This window comes from Sturnus vulgaris, chromosome 15 (assembly GCF_052056855.1).
Source record: "Sturnus vulgaris isolate bStuVul1 chromosome 15, bStuVul1.hap1, whole genome shotgun sequence".
NCBI classification, from domain to species: Eukaryota; Metazoa; Chordata; class Aves; order Passeriformes; family Sturnidae; genus Sturnus; species Sturnus vulgaris.
Window position 1 is genome coordinate 13032567 of NC_142257.1, and position 16592 is coordinate 13049158.

At 37.0% G+C, this 16592-nt stretch overlaps 1 protein-coding gene across 1 annotated transcript in view; it reads right to left on the bottom strand.

Annotated features, from left to right (window-relative positions):
• The window catches only part of LOC148221997 (uncharacterized), a 40281-nt gene that overhangs the window by 17033 nt on the left and 6656 nt on the right, over positions 1-16592 (bottom strand). Inside the window, exon 2 of the mRNA XM_088174028.1 lies at positions 7355-7464. Within this exon, the coding sequence (XP_088030154.1) occupies positions 7355-7464 (110 nt within the window). The remainder of the gene's footprint in view (positions 1-7354; positions 7465-16592) is intronic.

A 16592-nucleotide genomic window follows, 5' to 3' on the forward strand; every position in this document is an offset into this window, starting at 1 on the left:
GTTTGCAAAAATTCTTAAATAATGTAATGTAAAGAGCTTGGCATTTACAGACTGCTTTCTAAGCACTGTTTTTGGTAGCAATCTATTTGTAATAGATTTAGTCATAATATTATCATATTATTACATAAATATTTGTGAATCTTTTCCTTTGGCAGAAGAAGGATATCATGAATCCCACTGAGTTGCTGGAAACTTTCAGGATCACACAGAGGGAGAAAGAAGTTCCTCGAAGATCTGTCTCCTACTTTTGTTTATATTATTTAACAGTTTATTGACTTCAGAGCAGAGATACATACATACTACTGCATTTTCCTGTTCCTACTTCTCCTGATACACAGGACAAAACAAAAACCTTTGCTCTTCCTGGCATTCTGTGTTCCAAACTCAACTTGATTAACTGGAATTACCATTTTAATGGTGTCTCTGCTTGTTAAGGATTAACCCTTTGAATGGCCGTAAGAACACACAGCAAGATGGTCACCTCTCAAGATAGGAAAGAGAGAGACTGAGAGTTTATTGTAACACTACCTTGCTTAAGTACACTCACTCATTACTCCAAGAACAGAATACAGCTCATTGGTTAGAGAGGGCAACACCTCTTGTACAGATATTTTCATTACAGACAAGAGAGTTCTCAAAATACACACTCTGTAAACAGTAGCAGGTGCCTTTGTTTATTCCTGGGAAAACCTCTGCTCCCAGGCCAGCCCCTGGGAAGGCTCCATGTTCTCACGAAGCCTTCCCACGGGCAACATCACATAGGGGTCCTTCAGGGTTTCTGTATGGACTGGAAAGCTCCATACATCAGCTGTGCCACAGGACTGAACAACTCTCCAAATGCCTACACAAATCTCTTCTGCTTTTGAACTGCAGTTAAGAAAATCACCAACAAATCCAAAACACTTCTTACATAGCACAGTCTTGGTAGTATTATAGATCATTCCCTTTTTTAATATATTACAGCAGACATCTTATTATCTTATATGGCTCCAAATGGCTAAAAGGAGGAAAGTGCCTCTAGCTGCAAATGTACAAAGTCATAAGCAGAGAAGTGTGCCCAGCCAGGAGCAGGTATTTTAACACTGAACTGCCTCTAGTCGTGAAACTTTTCCATAAATTGCCATAGTACTGCATAAATATTGACTTACTGCCTTCATGATACTGCTACTTTTTACCTCCAAGGTCACTAATGTTGCTGCTATCACTGGAATGTGAGCTTTTCACAGCTGTGGCACAAACCTTTCAACTGTACCTTCTGCACACCCAGCTGTTTAGTGTCAGTCTCAGTTATGTCAGTGACACACATATCAGAGCAAAGTGCTTTAGCAAGTAGATCAAAGTAAAACAGCACATGGACTCTGGAGAAGCACCCCCATGCTTTCACTAAAGGTTCAGGGAATTTCCTGGCAGATGGAGATAAGTATACTCACATTATGGCAATTCCATTTTCCTAATGAGGCCATTGCAACGTCAGTATAGAACAGCCCAGCTCGCTGCAGTATCTTGTCATCTATGATTAGGAAAGTGCAGAAACATTCCTCTTGTTCTGCAGACTGTCCTTTGTCGCCATAAAGACTTCTTGTTCTCATGTAGGATGAACTAGTGCATGGCATATTGTGTCCAATTTTTCAGATGAGAGTTTCTTTATTCCTTTCTACTCTTAACTAAATAATTTCACTACTGGGAATTGAAACACAATTAAGTGAGAGATTTTTAGAGAATATTGCCAAAACTGTTTTCACAGAGTGGAATTAATCAACAATATTGTTCTTTTGTGTGCTTCAGTGAGAGATTATTAGCTGTATGTGGGTAGTCAGTGACTTAAATTATGGGACATTGCTGTACATGTATGTGGCTCACAAGTTTGTTACTTCCTCCTCTTTTAGTCCTGGCTTGTAGACAATCTCAAGGAACCACTGCTATCCCAATGTAAACCCCCAGTCCCTTCAAGGGCCTCAGAAGAGCTCTGAGCACTTTTACAAACTTGAAACGTGCCTTTAGCCCAGAATAAATAGAATATTTATGAATTAAACATAGACTTTTCCCGTATTGAGCCAAATAGGCTTTATCTGGTTAATGGGGTAGCAGATCTGTCAGCTGGACATTTCAGTACAGCATTGTTTTTATGTCCTCATAAAATCATATTTATAGTAAATGAACTTATTAGAGATAAACTGAGAAAATATTGCTGAATGTATTTCCATTTCATTTCTTATTTACATTAGATTTATAATATATGTAACCCATATGTAATGTGCATCCTTTTTATACTGTTTATAAGAAAAATTTAAGGAGATAAAGTGCATTCTCTACATCATTCCCATTTATCATTTTTACTGTCAATTCCCTTCATCTCAATTGTTAAAAATATTATAATGATAAAAGAGTAAAGGAGCATCTGGCTGGATTTTTTGAAGCAAATAGCAAACTTGGTGTAGCTTAGGATTTCTAAGGTGCTACCAGAAGTTGAAGGGTGCACTGCTGTCCTCATGTACTGAATTTTCACTGTCGAAGAAATTTCCAATCACACAAATCCCAAGAAGCTCAGGCTGATTATAGTTTGTTTGTTTTGCTTGACACCACAGGATAAATGAAAATATTTTTGGAAGGATATCCATTCCTGCTGGCATAGCATTCATTTAATGATGTTCACAGTTATCTTTACAGCACGGATACTGGCTTATTATGAGCTATCACCAAGGTTTTGGTGCCACGACTCTCACAAGAAATTGCCAAAATTGATACAGACTGCATCAAAATCAAGCTGTGTAAATTAGCTGTGTAGGGAGTTGCATAAAAGTGCATGGTAGGAACCAAGCTGAAGACACTCAATGTGTTCTATATAGCACATATGCAGTCACATGGTAAAAGAGGAATATATAATTTTCACACAGATGTGTCCATGGCAACTGATAGACTATTTCCACTTGTCTTCAAAGATGTTTCCAGCATAAAACTTCCATTAAAACTCACAGATAAATCCACACTTAGAAAGGATACCAACCAAGAGTATTTGTTAAACTTATATTCTGTTTTGACAGGGGCATAGGATTTTTGTTTCACAACCAATTACCAGCCCATTTTTATGGCAGAAAAAAAACAATGGCAAGGTTTTCTATATACAAGATATAAAAATTCAAGAATTTAAGAATATTGTAAAATTATATTAAATTTAGATCATTCTGTACCCATCCACACAGTGAGTTATGTATGATAGAAGGTTAAATGTCATCTATGAACAACAAGAATCAAAGTAATAAACCAGTCGATTGGAACCCTTGACTGGAGCACACAAACAAAAAACCTCAGAGCCTTGCTGGTCTTTCCCTGACTAAAACAGCTGCAATGCTACAGTGCCCTTGAAACCGGTTTCCCAGAAGTGATGAGAAAAGATGAAAGAACACTGGGAATAGCAGGCTATGAAAAACCTGTGATCATTAGATTACTAAGAAATTAAGTAGTTCAAGACAGTATGAGGAATAAATTACACTGATTTTTCAATTAAGATGGCCATTGTACAAATCCATTGCACAGATCACAATATGAAAGGAAACTCAACATTCACTTCTAAAGCAGAACATCTGTTCCAAATTTCTACCAAGCATATGCCACATCATGCAGTAAGTCTTTTAGTCTTTAAAAAAGCCCCTCTAATTTTTGCCCCAGTGTAGCAATTTTTCAGGGCTCTTCTGATTATTTTTATCATGGAATGACCTGTTTCCTTTTCCAGTTCAACATTGCCTTCATTGAAAAACAAGCAACATATTTCCCATTGAAGGTAGAAATTATTTTTTACTGCATGGATCTTTCATTATTTATTTTTATTTTATAAGATTTAATTGTTATAATTTTACCAGAATACTTATTTTTTTTGCCAGTTCTTACCTTTTAAATAAGCTTTCTGACTTCTGAATCACATTTGTTCACTGATCAATCTGTCCCTCCATTCCCTACAGGCTGTCTGCATAATTGTGTTAGAAATTGCAATGAATAGTTGTGGGGGTTTAATCTTTGCCTTTTGCTCAGGCCCTCCAGCAGCAGGCAGTAGCTTTATGGGGGTGGCTAGCACCCCAAAACCCACCTTTGTTTGCAAATTCTTTAATAATGGCTGATTCAGTCTATTATAGAATGAATTCTTTATTTAATAGACACAAAACTCACAGACCTAAGACTTAAAAGAAACTAATACTACACAGGAATAAAGACAAAAAGAAACTACTAGTAGGTAGATACAGTGCAAGATTAAAGGTACCATTAATTTTATAGCTAGTGAAGAATTAATATAACTTAGTATTCAATGTATCTTACCATCCAGTTGTTGGTGGGGCACATATCGAGATCCTTTCCCTCAGTTCCCAGGAGAGAAGCCCCAGAATTTGCGTCCATACCCTGGGGAGAAGTCTCCCACACCTTCAGGGTGTGTGTGAAAGAGGATTCTGCCTCTTTGATAACTAATGTGTCTTCTATAGTTTGTAAAACGGTGTCTCTCAGTCAAGAATATTCTTTTATCTCTGCCCACATCTGGTCTCCAGACTAGTTGTTGATTTTTAGCTGTGGCTTGAGTCCTTTTCGCACCAGAGATGACCCCTTGCTGGGCTTTTTACTCTGAGTTCTGTCTTCCATGTGTATCAACTATCTCTGTGTGTGTGTGTGTGTGTGTGTGTGTGCTGTCGTTCCTCCCCCCAGCCACAAAAATAAACTTACTTTTAGATAAAATGATGTGGTGACAAAGTCTTCAAAGCAAAAGAAAGCTGTTTATTTGTACTGATTCAGATGAGCCGGCTGTGTGCCTCTTGCCCCTGAGAGAAGAACATACACACCCTCCAACAAAATAGCAGCTTTTTATACCCTTTCGAAGCTGGGGCAGTCCCTGTCCCCTTTCACATCAGCTGGGTACTCAGGAACTTAACATTCTCTCCTGACCACCTACTTTTGTGTCCCCTCCCCTCTCATCCTACTTCATTTTGGTCAGGTCTTCAACCCTGCCCCTCTCCCAGCTCACCCAAGAAATTAACTAGAACAAATCCAAACTATAAAATAATAACACATAAAACCAGCAACTTTCATTCTTTTACTGAATAGCCTCTTGGCTGCAGCAAAATATTATCTAATCTCTCACAACCGTAACATTCTTCTGTTGAGCAGTCATTCACCCAGTAGGTTTGAAACTATTTCCTGCAAGAAATTCAAAAGTTTGTAAAGACAATTCTGGGAAACTGTGCAATATTGATTAACAAGAACAACCTCAAAAACATCAAGCCTCGTTTACACTGAAGAGTTTGAGCTTTTCAGCATAGCTGAATTCTCTGGTGAGCTCCCTTAATTTCTCAAAGCTTGCCCTTTTGAAATAATCAAAACCCTGTAATTAGTAATACAAATGGTTTATTTTTCTATTAATTTGAAATGGACTTAACTCAGGGTCACTCAATCTGGAGTAATTTCCTGGGAGCAGCTCTTTTCAGTAAGTTATCTCCTGCCATTTAGGCTGCAAAATTATACAGCCTGTTCTTGATTCAATGGCTAGTAACAAGTCTGTCATCTGGCATAGTCATAAACTCATGGGACAACCCAATATTGCCAGTATTTTGTCCCCAAGCTATACAGACGAAAATTAAGTGTCCCACAGTGAAGCAGTTGCATTCAGAATAGTCATTTGTTTGTACTAATATTAAACTGGTCCTGAAGTTTTGTAATAACGTATCAGAGATATGCCTGTGGCATATTTCAGAATTGTATTTTACAGTAAATCTAAGATTGAGGTTTCAGTCTTTCAGGCTCAATCTAAAACTGAGTGTATTTAGTGTCTAAATAAGTCAAATGGTATGAATATTCCTCATCACAAAAAACACCAAGCAAAACGTACCTGCAGGATTTCTTTTCTTATTATTGTTTCTCTAGCTCATTTATGGTTAAATAGATAGAACACATTCTGATGTTGTGGTCTTGTGTGTACCATTTAAAGCTTCTGAGTCATAAACTAGAGGCAGAATATTCAGCAGTAATTAGTAATAGACTGTCACTGAAGCAAAACCATGGAATTTCCCATTTACACCAATGATATCTTTTCACCATCATTTAAAGTCACTGGTCCCCTAAATTTATCAGAAATTTATGAGCATGCAGCAGGGAAATAGAGAAAACTACATGTCTCTGAACTAATTTGACTATAATTCATCTAGAAAATTACTCTTGTAGTGGATATTTTTCCTGTGACATTCAAACAGACTCACTGCACCAAAATGGTCTCCTAATATTCATAAAAGCCCCTCATCAGGCTTATAGGCCTTTTTTGTCATGCACATTCAGCCAGGAAACAGATGTGATGGAAATAGTGCCTTTTAATGGATTTTCAAAATTCCTTTGATACTTTTGAAAATTCCATTTAAAAAACCCTGATTTACTAGGTCCCCAGCCCTAGTCAGTCTGATGTATCTTGATGAGAATACCCACATGCTAAGGGCACCAAGCTGAAAAGGGATATAAAATTGTACTGCAAACCTTGACATTCCCTTAGAGAAACAAGATAATAATTCTCCATGTGATGGAATTGCTAATGCACGGCTTTCACATTATTAACTTAATGGTTATTAAAACCGTGGTTTATTTTCATCTAGTTCTCATTACGTTCATAATAAGATATTTGCATGCATATGCATTTGTGTGTAGCATAATGTGCTACACATCATGACTTAAGAACAGATAAAATGGTAGAATGTGTATTCATGCTGTACTCGTTTGGGGTCAGGTCAAATGTGGTGGTCTAAATGTATGAGCAGGTTCAACAAAGAGTGGAAAACAAACCAAGAATTGCTTAAGAGAAAATGAACTAAAGGCAATGTACAAACAGAGTCAGAGAAAGCACTAAGAAAGAGACCTGTGTCAATATCCATTCATTTGACCAGGAGGATAGTTGATTAGGAAAGAAAACTTTTTAGTATCTATTATTTTGAATGAGGTTTAAAGTTGATTATCCACCATTTCAGCCTCTGCAAATCAATACAAAACAGCCTGTTGCACGGCTTGTTGCCTCTGATTTATTTAGGAGTTAAGCTGCTTTTTAATATTTTTTAAATTGGATTGTCAGTGTTACTCAGCTTTGCATAGCCAAGCAGGTTCTTTTAAACCTATTTGCATTTAATTGTAAGAGCACAAATAAGTGGAGCTTAACTTGTTCTTAATTAAACTTCAAACAGCAAATCATCATTACTCTGCAGGGACAGAGATTAGAGATGCATACCCAAACCTTAAAATCTGTTTTTGTGCCTGCAATGCAATATTTACAAAACTATCAGAACAGTTTGTCTGTTTGTTAAAAAGGCAAGAATATGTTAACTAACTATATAAGAATAAGTACTTTATGCAGTTCCATGCTCTCTTCCCCAGGGTGTAGCCGTTTAGATTTGCCAATTTCAATATATTCATTTTCTGCTGCGAGATAGCATTAGGAGTAGAAGAAAGGCAGTTCTAAAATGTAAAGGGTGTAAAGAAACACTTTATTAATAATACAAAGACATAATAAATTCAGAATAAAACTTTCAGACCACTCCTCCTCCCCTCTCCCACACCTTCTTCTCCTTCTTAACAACAACACACAGAAACACTTCATTCAGTTAGCAACTTAAATAATCTTTTTCAGTTTGCTCTAGGGAGAAGAGTCTCCCCTTGTCTGGCTATAGGAACTTTTCCACAAGAAGAAAAAAAAACAGTTCTCTCATGGCTTCACTTTCCACAAACTCCTCCCATCTTCACAGCTTTCACAAAGCTGTGGCTTATGGGCCACGTTTAACACATGGGGTATTTATTTTCAAGAATGAACTGTTCAAAAAACAAAAGTTCTCTTCATCTCTCTTTTTCTCCGCTCATACTTCATCCCTAGGAACCCCTTCTTCCCTCAGGGCAAAGGATCTTCAACACATGTGCTTTTGCTCAATGATCTATCAAGTTGAACAACCCCCTCATGTCTTTTCCCACGGTTTATAGGCATTTTTAGTGTGGTACAGTCCATGCCTATAGCTTACAAAAGGATTTTCAGCCCAAATTCACAGCATCTCTTCATTCTCCTTCCATCTGGAACCTGACTCTTGCTTCTCTGACTTTGGTGTATCCTCTCTGTTCTTCTTCTCACTCAAGGGAGGATTGAAGATCTGCAAGTCTTATCTGAGCATTGGCAGGGTTAAAATCTCACATGGAGGATGCAGAAGCTGTGGCCAGGCCATGCTGGAGCTGTGCCAGGACCTCAGGACACTCAGGCTGCACTGGGAGAGGGGGGGTGAGGGGGTGGCCCAAGCCAGAAATGGCAATGGCTGCTCTGGAAAGGATGGGAGGGGAATGCTAGGATCCCAATCAGCCTCCCTGGGGCTCAGCTGCAGCACCCACTGCCTATGGCCATCCCCCTCCTTGCTGGGACATGCCAGCTTCCCAGACAGGGGTGCCCGGCCCTGCCCCCTGCCAGGCCTGCAGGCCTGCAGGCCCTGTTACCTGCACTCTTGCTAGAAGAGAAAAGCAACCCTTCCCAGGTTTGCTCATTTCAAAATTTGAATTCACAGAGGTGGCCCAAATTTTCCAATTGGTTTCTCAGGCTGTCAACAACCAAACCAGCCTCCAATTGGTCCCATCAACTCACAGAGGAAGTTCTCAAGGAGAAAACCCCCATGTATGCCCTCCTCCAGGTGCCAATCAATGCAAAACCAGCACACGGGGAAAAAATTGCCTGTCAGGAAGCAGCCGACACAACCAACAGTTATACTGTCTACATTACTAATGAAATCTGACCTTGAGTTTATCCTTCACTGACTCATGGGTCATCAGCGCAATCTGCCATTCGATGTTGGTGATCCTCCCATGGCTTGAACCATCCGTCTCAAGTCTGCCCAGATCTGAGGTATGTGTAGATCAAACTGCCAGCACCAGGCATGAAGTCCTATCTTGCTGATAGGCAATTTTGGCCAACTGTGATTATAAACAAATTCAGGACAGGAACAAAAGGATTTCAGATTTATTTCTGCATTGCCTTTACTTGGAGCAATTTAAAGGGATGTGTTCTACTTTTCAGTATCAGAGGATGAATGAGAATCATAGTCTGAGCATTTCAGCGTGGGCCAATATAATGAAAAGAACTATAATTTATATGGTTCATGTTAAGAGTGGCTGCTAGGCCAGTCCAGAGGACCGCTGACTTCCTCATTACACTGCATTTGTTTCACCATGGACATTCGAGTGCCCAGCTTGAGGTGCCCTGGGACATGATTAGTTTCTGGGAACTAAAATAAAATAAATGCTAATGAATTGATATATTCGTATCACCAATAGTCCCACTGAATAAACATGAGGTGTAAATGAAAGATTTCTGAGTATTTACTAAGACTACAGTTCCTTAGTCTTAAATTTTCTTTTAAACCCTGAATCACAGATCTACAGGTCACATTTTCAAAGGTTCAGTAGCACTGAGATGTCTATAACCTTACTTATTTTTCATTTTTATTTAATTTTGGAAAGTTGATACTTTAAAATAGCTAACAGTACCTGTACTTGAGTTTTAAGGCAAAAAAAGACAAGTTATGAGTGTCTGTGATTCAGAATTCACAGGATCATAATTAATCATGTTCCTTAAAGTGAAGGAAGAACTCAGCCTGAAAATAGTATCTCTGTATGATGGTGTGTGAGAGAGGAAGAGAATGGAGAGAGACAGACAGGTGGACAGAGATTGTCTGGCTTTAGCCAACTGCAGAAAGTCAGGAAGCACAAACACATGTTTTAGGATTTTCCTGTGAATGTTTTAGTTGTGAGCTGTAAACTGTTGGAGTCTGCCCCCTGAAATTGACATTAACAATTTATGAAATAGCAATTCCTACTAGTGAAAATCACACATGAACTTTAAAGCATATTTTTCCTTTTATCTTCTGGTACTCTAGAAATGCTTCTGGGTATTGAATTCAATGCTAATTAAAAAATAGGGAGACCATGCTGGTCCCACTGGATAAGATTTTCCTTTGGGATATCTTTTGCCATTATTTGTGAAGAGTTGAGTTGATTGAGGTGAGCTATCCAAGGTTTTCTCTTATTTTGTTTCCCTGCATGATACCTCCTGCATTCTAGAGCTGAGAATTTTTTATCTCTTTAGTTGCGGCATTATTCAGTACTGCTAGCTATAATCTTAGCTTTTACTACAACCTCCTTTGCTTTATTACTTCAGCTGATTTGTATAATTTATCATATTCTGTGTTCCCTGTTTCCTCCATTCTAACATTTTCTTTTCATTTTGCTGGCTTCAGCCCCTCTTACCAGCTGCTTACTTGAAGAGTGACCTACAGCCAACCACTCTGTATTTCTACTCCCAGTGCTGGTTTTGACTGAAGACGTGTGCCTACCATCACGTGAATTAATAGTGTATTATCTTAAGGCAAAATGGGCTATCCAGAAGAACAAATGGAGTCTCTATCTAGGGAGATCAGACATTAAGTGACACCTTGTTCAACTTATATTACTTGTACTTAAGGGATACTAGTAAAACCAGTAAGCAATTTATCATCTATTCATTTAAAACATTTCTGTTTATGAATTAAGGAGATAGTTTTAAGACATCTTTGATATTATGCTCCTAAGTATGAGATTGTTACAGATCAATGACTTGCTGCAGTACTGACTGTTCTCCCACTGTGAACAGAACCTGAATATTGCCTGTGATGATGCACAAGCCTAAGTCAGTGTTGTTATTGCTGAACTATTAACTTCTCTTTTGGGTGTGTTTCATATGACTCTTGCAAACATGCGCAAGTGGTAAAGTTTTTAAGTATGCAAAGACTGTATCATTATTAAAAAAGTTATGATTGCTATTCTATCATTACCCCTTATGAATCTTATCCTACAGATGAAGCATTGTTATTGAATTCCATTAATGATTTTAATGTTTGTTGCACTTAGGCATTTTCAAAATTGGACTACTTACTTGCAAATACTTACTTTGAGCCAGAGATGTTTTCCTCATGCCATCTTAAAATACGATGCAAACCTGAGTGATGAATGCATATATTTATTAAGTTCCAAAACAACACCACTCTTTGAAGTATGAAAAACATCAGAAGACAGGATTATTGAAGCAATCTGTTCTTTATAAATGCAGGTTCTCTGTTTGCCAATAGGCAATTTCTTCAAAACAGGTGTTTGATCTTAACTAGAGAAAAATCAAGAATATTGCACTTCTGGAAGCAAAGCAAACATTGTGGGACATAGGAAAACCAAAGTAATCCATTCACTGCATGTGGTACTTGTAGTATCTCAGCTGCAGACTATGTCTAATTTAAGCAATAGGTAGAACAATCGGAGAAAAGTCCAGGGAATGCAAGAATAATAAGCAACCTGGAAACATAAGATATAAGTATGGTTTGAAGAAATGGAATTTTTTTAATGTAGGGAGAAGAGGTGAAGTATAAAACTTCATATACACAGCAAGTGCCTTAAAAGAAGAAGAAAATATTTTGTTCTTCCTGTCAAGAGAGATAAGCTTGAAAAACCCCCAAAGACGTTTAGCTGGATAGGAAAGACAGCAGGGATTGCTAAGCACTGAAACAGATGGCCCACATGGGCTATGAAATTATCCCCCAGTAGCCTGTTTGGGTTTTTAAAATAAAACTTATGAACAAAAGGACAGCTTTTGGTATTAAGAGAAACAAAAATAACCCTAAAAATGACACTGTTTTAGTATGTTCTGACAGTAGGACATGATGGCAGTGTGTGTGAAGGTGTTGTAACACTCAGAAATAGAGGAAAGCAACTGCACAAGTTTTCCATTGTGACTCTGGAGCAATGTAATCTCCATCCTGGTAACTCTGAAAAGATCACATAAATTTGTGACCAGAAAGCAAAATACAGATGATTTTTTTTGTCATGTATTGTAAATGGATAAATATTAACAGAAGAGGGAAGCTGGACTGCAATGACTATATTATTATACTTATGTGGTTTTCTATTTGCTATCTTTTTTATTGCTTTAATCCTGTGTGGTGTTATTCAAGACAATTTGATGTAATTCCTCCTTTTTTATTATTATTAATAGTTTCTGTGTTATGATACAGCTAGGGAACATAAAATAAAACCCTAACTGAAAAACAAAAAAAACCCAGATAGCACTTAACCCATGTTTTTTTAGCACTTCAAAACAAATACCTGAACAACTTCAGTTTTTAAAGATTAATTCTGCAATGATACCTTAATGATGCATTCATGATCTACATGACTGGAGAAGTCAAACACCTTTCTGCAAGAGTGAATTTCCTTGTGCAACTCTCACCCTAATTATTCAGGAAGGATAGTCTCTATTTTCATGCCAAAGGCGCAACTGTTAGAGGCCTTAGGTAATACAAGGGTGTTGATGGACATCCTCAGAATAGGCTCATACATTCTCCTAGGCCTTGTTTGCCAGACATTTTAGGCCCTTTCCATTCAATAGATACTTTATTTCTGCTTTATAAGTCCAACTGCTGCCCTAATATAAGGTAGGAAATAAAGCCACAGACATAGAAATGAAGGCAGAGGAAAAAAAGTGGGCTATTCTCAGGTCCAATCTACAAAGGGATAGGACACAAAAAGGGTAAGGATATAATGTTTTCTATTTCACATACTTACACCAGTAGGAAACTTGTTTGCCAGCATCAGATGAAATGTTGAACAGCCTCTAATAATCTGCTTCTCAGACAGGAAAAAAATTAAACAGAGATGTTCTTTGTAGACCTGTAATGCAGGTTGGAGTAAGAGTAGAAAATACAGCCCCCTCCATTCCCAGACATTTGCTCAGCACAGAAGATTAGACCTCCTAACTGGAGAGAGGGCAAGTCAACTTTTAAAGAAAACACATAAAGAACATGCTTCTAGTCAGTGTTGTTATTTCTCAGAAAAGAAACCAAACACACCTCCCCCCACCCTTGAATTTTTTTTTTCCAGCTCGCTGATGATTTTTAGGCAATTAACATTTTCTTCTAACATATGACATCCTTAAGCACTTTCTAATGATGGGTAAAGACTTATTTGTTCAATGTCACTGATGTGATGGGCTTTGTCATTCTTGATCTGCCACCAGCACAGGTCCAGTTAGGACAAAATACTTTGGAACTTCACTTTGGCTTCATCTGTGGTATTGCTACTCTGAACTGAAGGAGAAGACACCAAACTTTTTTCCTCTGTTATCTGGATAAAATGAGCTCAGTAAAAGAAACAAAAATTAATTTCACATTAAAAATGCTTTCAGGAAATGGAAACCTTAATTCAAAGTGTTAAGTCTTGTAGCGTTCCCTGAGACATCACTCGTTCCCGATTTGCTCAGATGTTAGGAAGAAGCCTCTGGGATCCACTACATGGATGAGAGTAAAAAATAACAAAAGAATCTCTTTGCCCCCTGGGGACAATCAGAGGTTTATTTCTTGTGGGCTTCCAGGAGCGAAAAGAGGGCGAGGTCAGGGGGCATAGGTCTTTTCTAGGGTCTGTAAAGGGGCAGGGGGAAATTAGATCTTGGCCAACTAGGCACGGCCAGAGGGGAGAGGGACCAGACCACAGGACACTACAGGGGTCACGGAACCTACCATTTTCAATACATCTAGTGAGTTACAACAAAGTCTAATAATATTTCCCATTTTACTTTGAGTTTTCTTCAGGTTGTGAAAAAAAATTTTTAAAAGAAAATAAAATTATTTGTGCAAAGGAGGATAGAGAAACTATTAAACAAAAGAGCACAAAACAGAGGTTGCAATCAAGCAAAAATATGAAATTAGGTATATTTTAAGTACATCTAGTCTTTGATAGCAGTAATTAAGCCTAGTAAACTTTTTGTGGGATAGATTTTTAAGTAGTTGCAAAGCAGATTTAAGTTCTTGCTAACCACTTTTACATGGCCAGTATTTTCAGAGACAAGGATCAGAGCAGATTTTAAGTTTGCCCCTACAGTACCAAATCACACTTTCATTTCAGTGACATATTATACAATATTTATATAATACACATCAAAATAATTGAGTCAGAGGATTAAGCATGCTCCGAAAACTGTATTTCATTCTGCTCTAGGAATTTGTCACGACAAGGAGAAAAAACACATAAATGTTACCTTCTATGTACTAGACATCAGACTATCTTTCCTTGGAAAGTAAATCTTCTTAGTAGCAGTCAAGTCAAAACAACACTGACTGAGTTATATTTAAGGACATAACTGGCTTGGATAAGATTTTTGTCACATTAATCTGAGGATATTCTGGCATCCTTTTACAATTCAAGGGGAATGTTAAAGGTAAAAAATAAAGTAGATATCTTTCTCAATGTATAGATATGTTTCCATAGAATGACATTATGTTTGCAATTTAATGTGTCCAGCAGAAGCAAGAAATAACAAGAAATAAGGAGTGGGAAACTCAAGGCTCCAGCAGTCAAAGTGCTAGCTTTTTAGCTCCTGTATGTTTGTTACTTTCAAACCTGATTGAAATATTATCCAATCTCCATATTTTATTATTTTACCCTACATACCTTTCAGTGAAGTCTATTGATATGATTTCCTTCATAGATAATTTAATATTCATCAGACCGAGATAACATAAATTATTTATATTGTGAAAGTTCTGTTCAGAACTGAAATTTTCAGATATTTTTAACAGTGCCTTATCATACCTTTAATATGCCAACTGACCCATTTTGACCTCAGATCAACTGGCAGAAAATGAGCTTTTGGTGAAACTAAGAAAGAGGTGAAACTATATTATAACTATTATGTAATAATACTGTCTGGTCATAATGCACTTTCTTCATGTAGGTCTGATTTCATGAGGGCAACTTGATTTGTATACGAATGGGAAAGAAAAGGGTTTCCATATGAGTTGAAACTGCAGAATTAAATCATGCTTCCATGTAATTTAATGAGGCCGGAATTTGATCTCTGTCTTTACATTTTCAAAATTAACCTCCTAAAAATATTTAAAATATTTAGGCCTGTTGAAATGCTGAATCAAAGTTCATTAATATCTCCTCAGTGCCTTGTAAAATGCAGCTATGTTAAATTTAGGCTATGAATACATTTTAGAAGAAAAAAAGCATTTGCTGGTAGGAAGGTAGAAAAGGAAATAATATTCTTAGATTTAACAACATATAGCAAGGTAAAAGGATAAAACTTACGGAAATAAAAGAGAAAACAGTGGAGATGGTGTGTAGGAAGTGATAATGGAACTCTAACACTTGACGGCTTCCTTGAAGTAAATTCAGGGAAAAAAGATCTGAAATGGACAATTTCATCAGATTCTAAGGAAGAATAGGAATAATCTTGGCAGTTCTCTTATGAGCTCTATTTCAATTGCAAAATTTTCATTTCATGTAAGCCAGAAATGCAAGTAGCATCTCATGTTCTCATCTCTCATTGAATGTTTAAAATATTCAAAACTCTGGAAAAGAGAAAAGGGGAGGTTTTTTATAAATTACCCTATACAATGCCAAAATTCCTTAGAAAAATCTAAAGCCAAGGCCAAGAACTGAACAAATTTACAATCTGTGGGCTACTTTCTGTGCTACAATTATTAAAGATAATAAATTAAAGATAAATATATGGTGTATAAAATATTTATAGCAAAATATGAATAATTATTTAAATACCTGGAAATCTAGGAAATCCAGACTTCTTTGCAACTACTTAAAGACTTTTTACTAGACTATAAAACAATACATCTCTTTGATATATTTCAACTTCTATTTGATAATTTGATACTATAAAACATCTAATCCAGTCAGTAAAATAACCAAGGTTTTACCATACATAAAGGAAAGAGAGGGGGAAAAATTCTTGCTAAGAATCCAAAGGCAGAGAGATTATATTTTGTAGTGAAGATAGTTCACTAGATCTCTAGAGCAAACTTACACCAAATTTCTTATTGTGCTTCCCGTTAAGTCATGTTACATCTCAGACCCTAGGCTCTATTGTCTTTAACTATTTTTTTTTATTAAGTGAAGATAGCTAAATTCAGGTTTTTAGTAGACTGGCAAAATAATTAAAGTTTTTGAGCAAATTTTAAAGGAGATTTCTTTTAAAGTAGTCAATTCTGCTATATTTTAGTTGACTGTCAGAAACATTTTGGAGGCAACAACTTATTTTTTCCAGTTTTGAATAAGGGAAAAATTTAGCTGAGGAAAATAATCACTGAATTTTAAATCTTCTTCATATAATGTGAGCAATGAAAAGCTTCTAGTCTGAGTCTGTGCAAAGCTTTGTCCTTTATCAAAGAATATTTTATCAAAGGACAGTGACTTTTGATGTGCTTAACACAACATTGGGCCACACAGTGTATTTGAACAAAAAGAATTCAAGGATTTTAATTTTAAGAGTAAAGCCTGGCCTGAGATCATACAACTTCCAAGATCACTCTTTATTGCCTTCATCACTGCAGAATTCATTCATTGGCCAGGCTGAATGAAAAGACTCACAGTCTATGCATTGAGTTTAAAGGGTGATGGCTCAGACTAGTAACTCATTCCCCTTCCAAGATTACAGACGTGGATTCTTGGAGTCACTGTTTTATATATGCAACTCCAAGAATTAAAACTTTTTTTTAAGGAATCACTCACATCACTAGAGG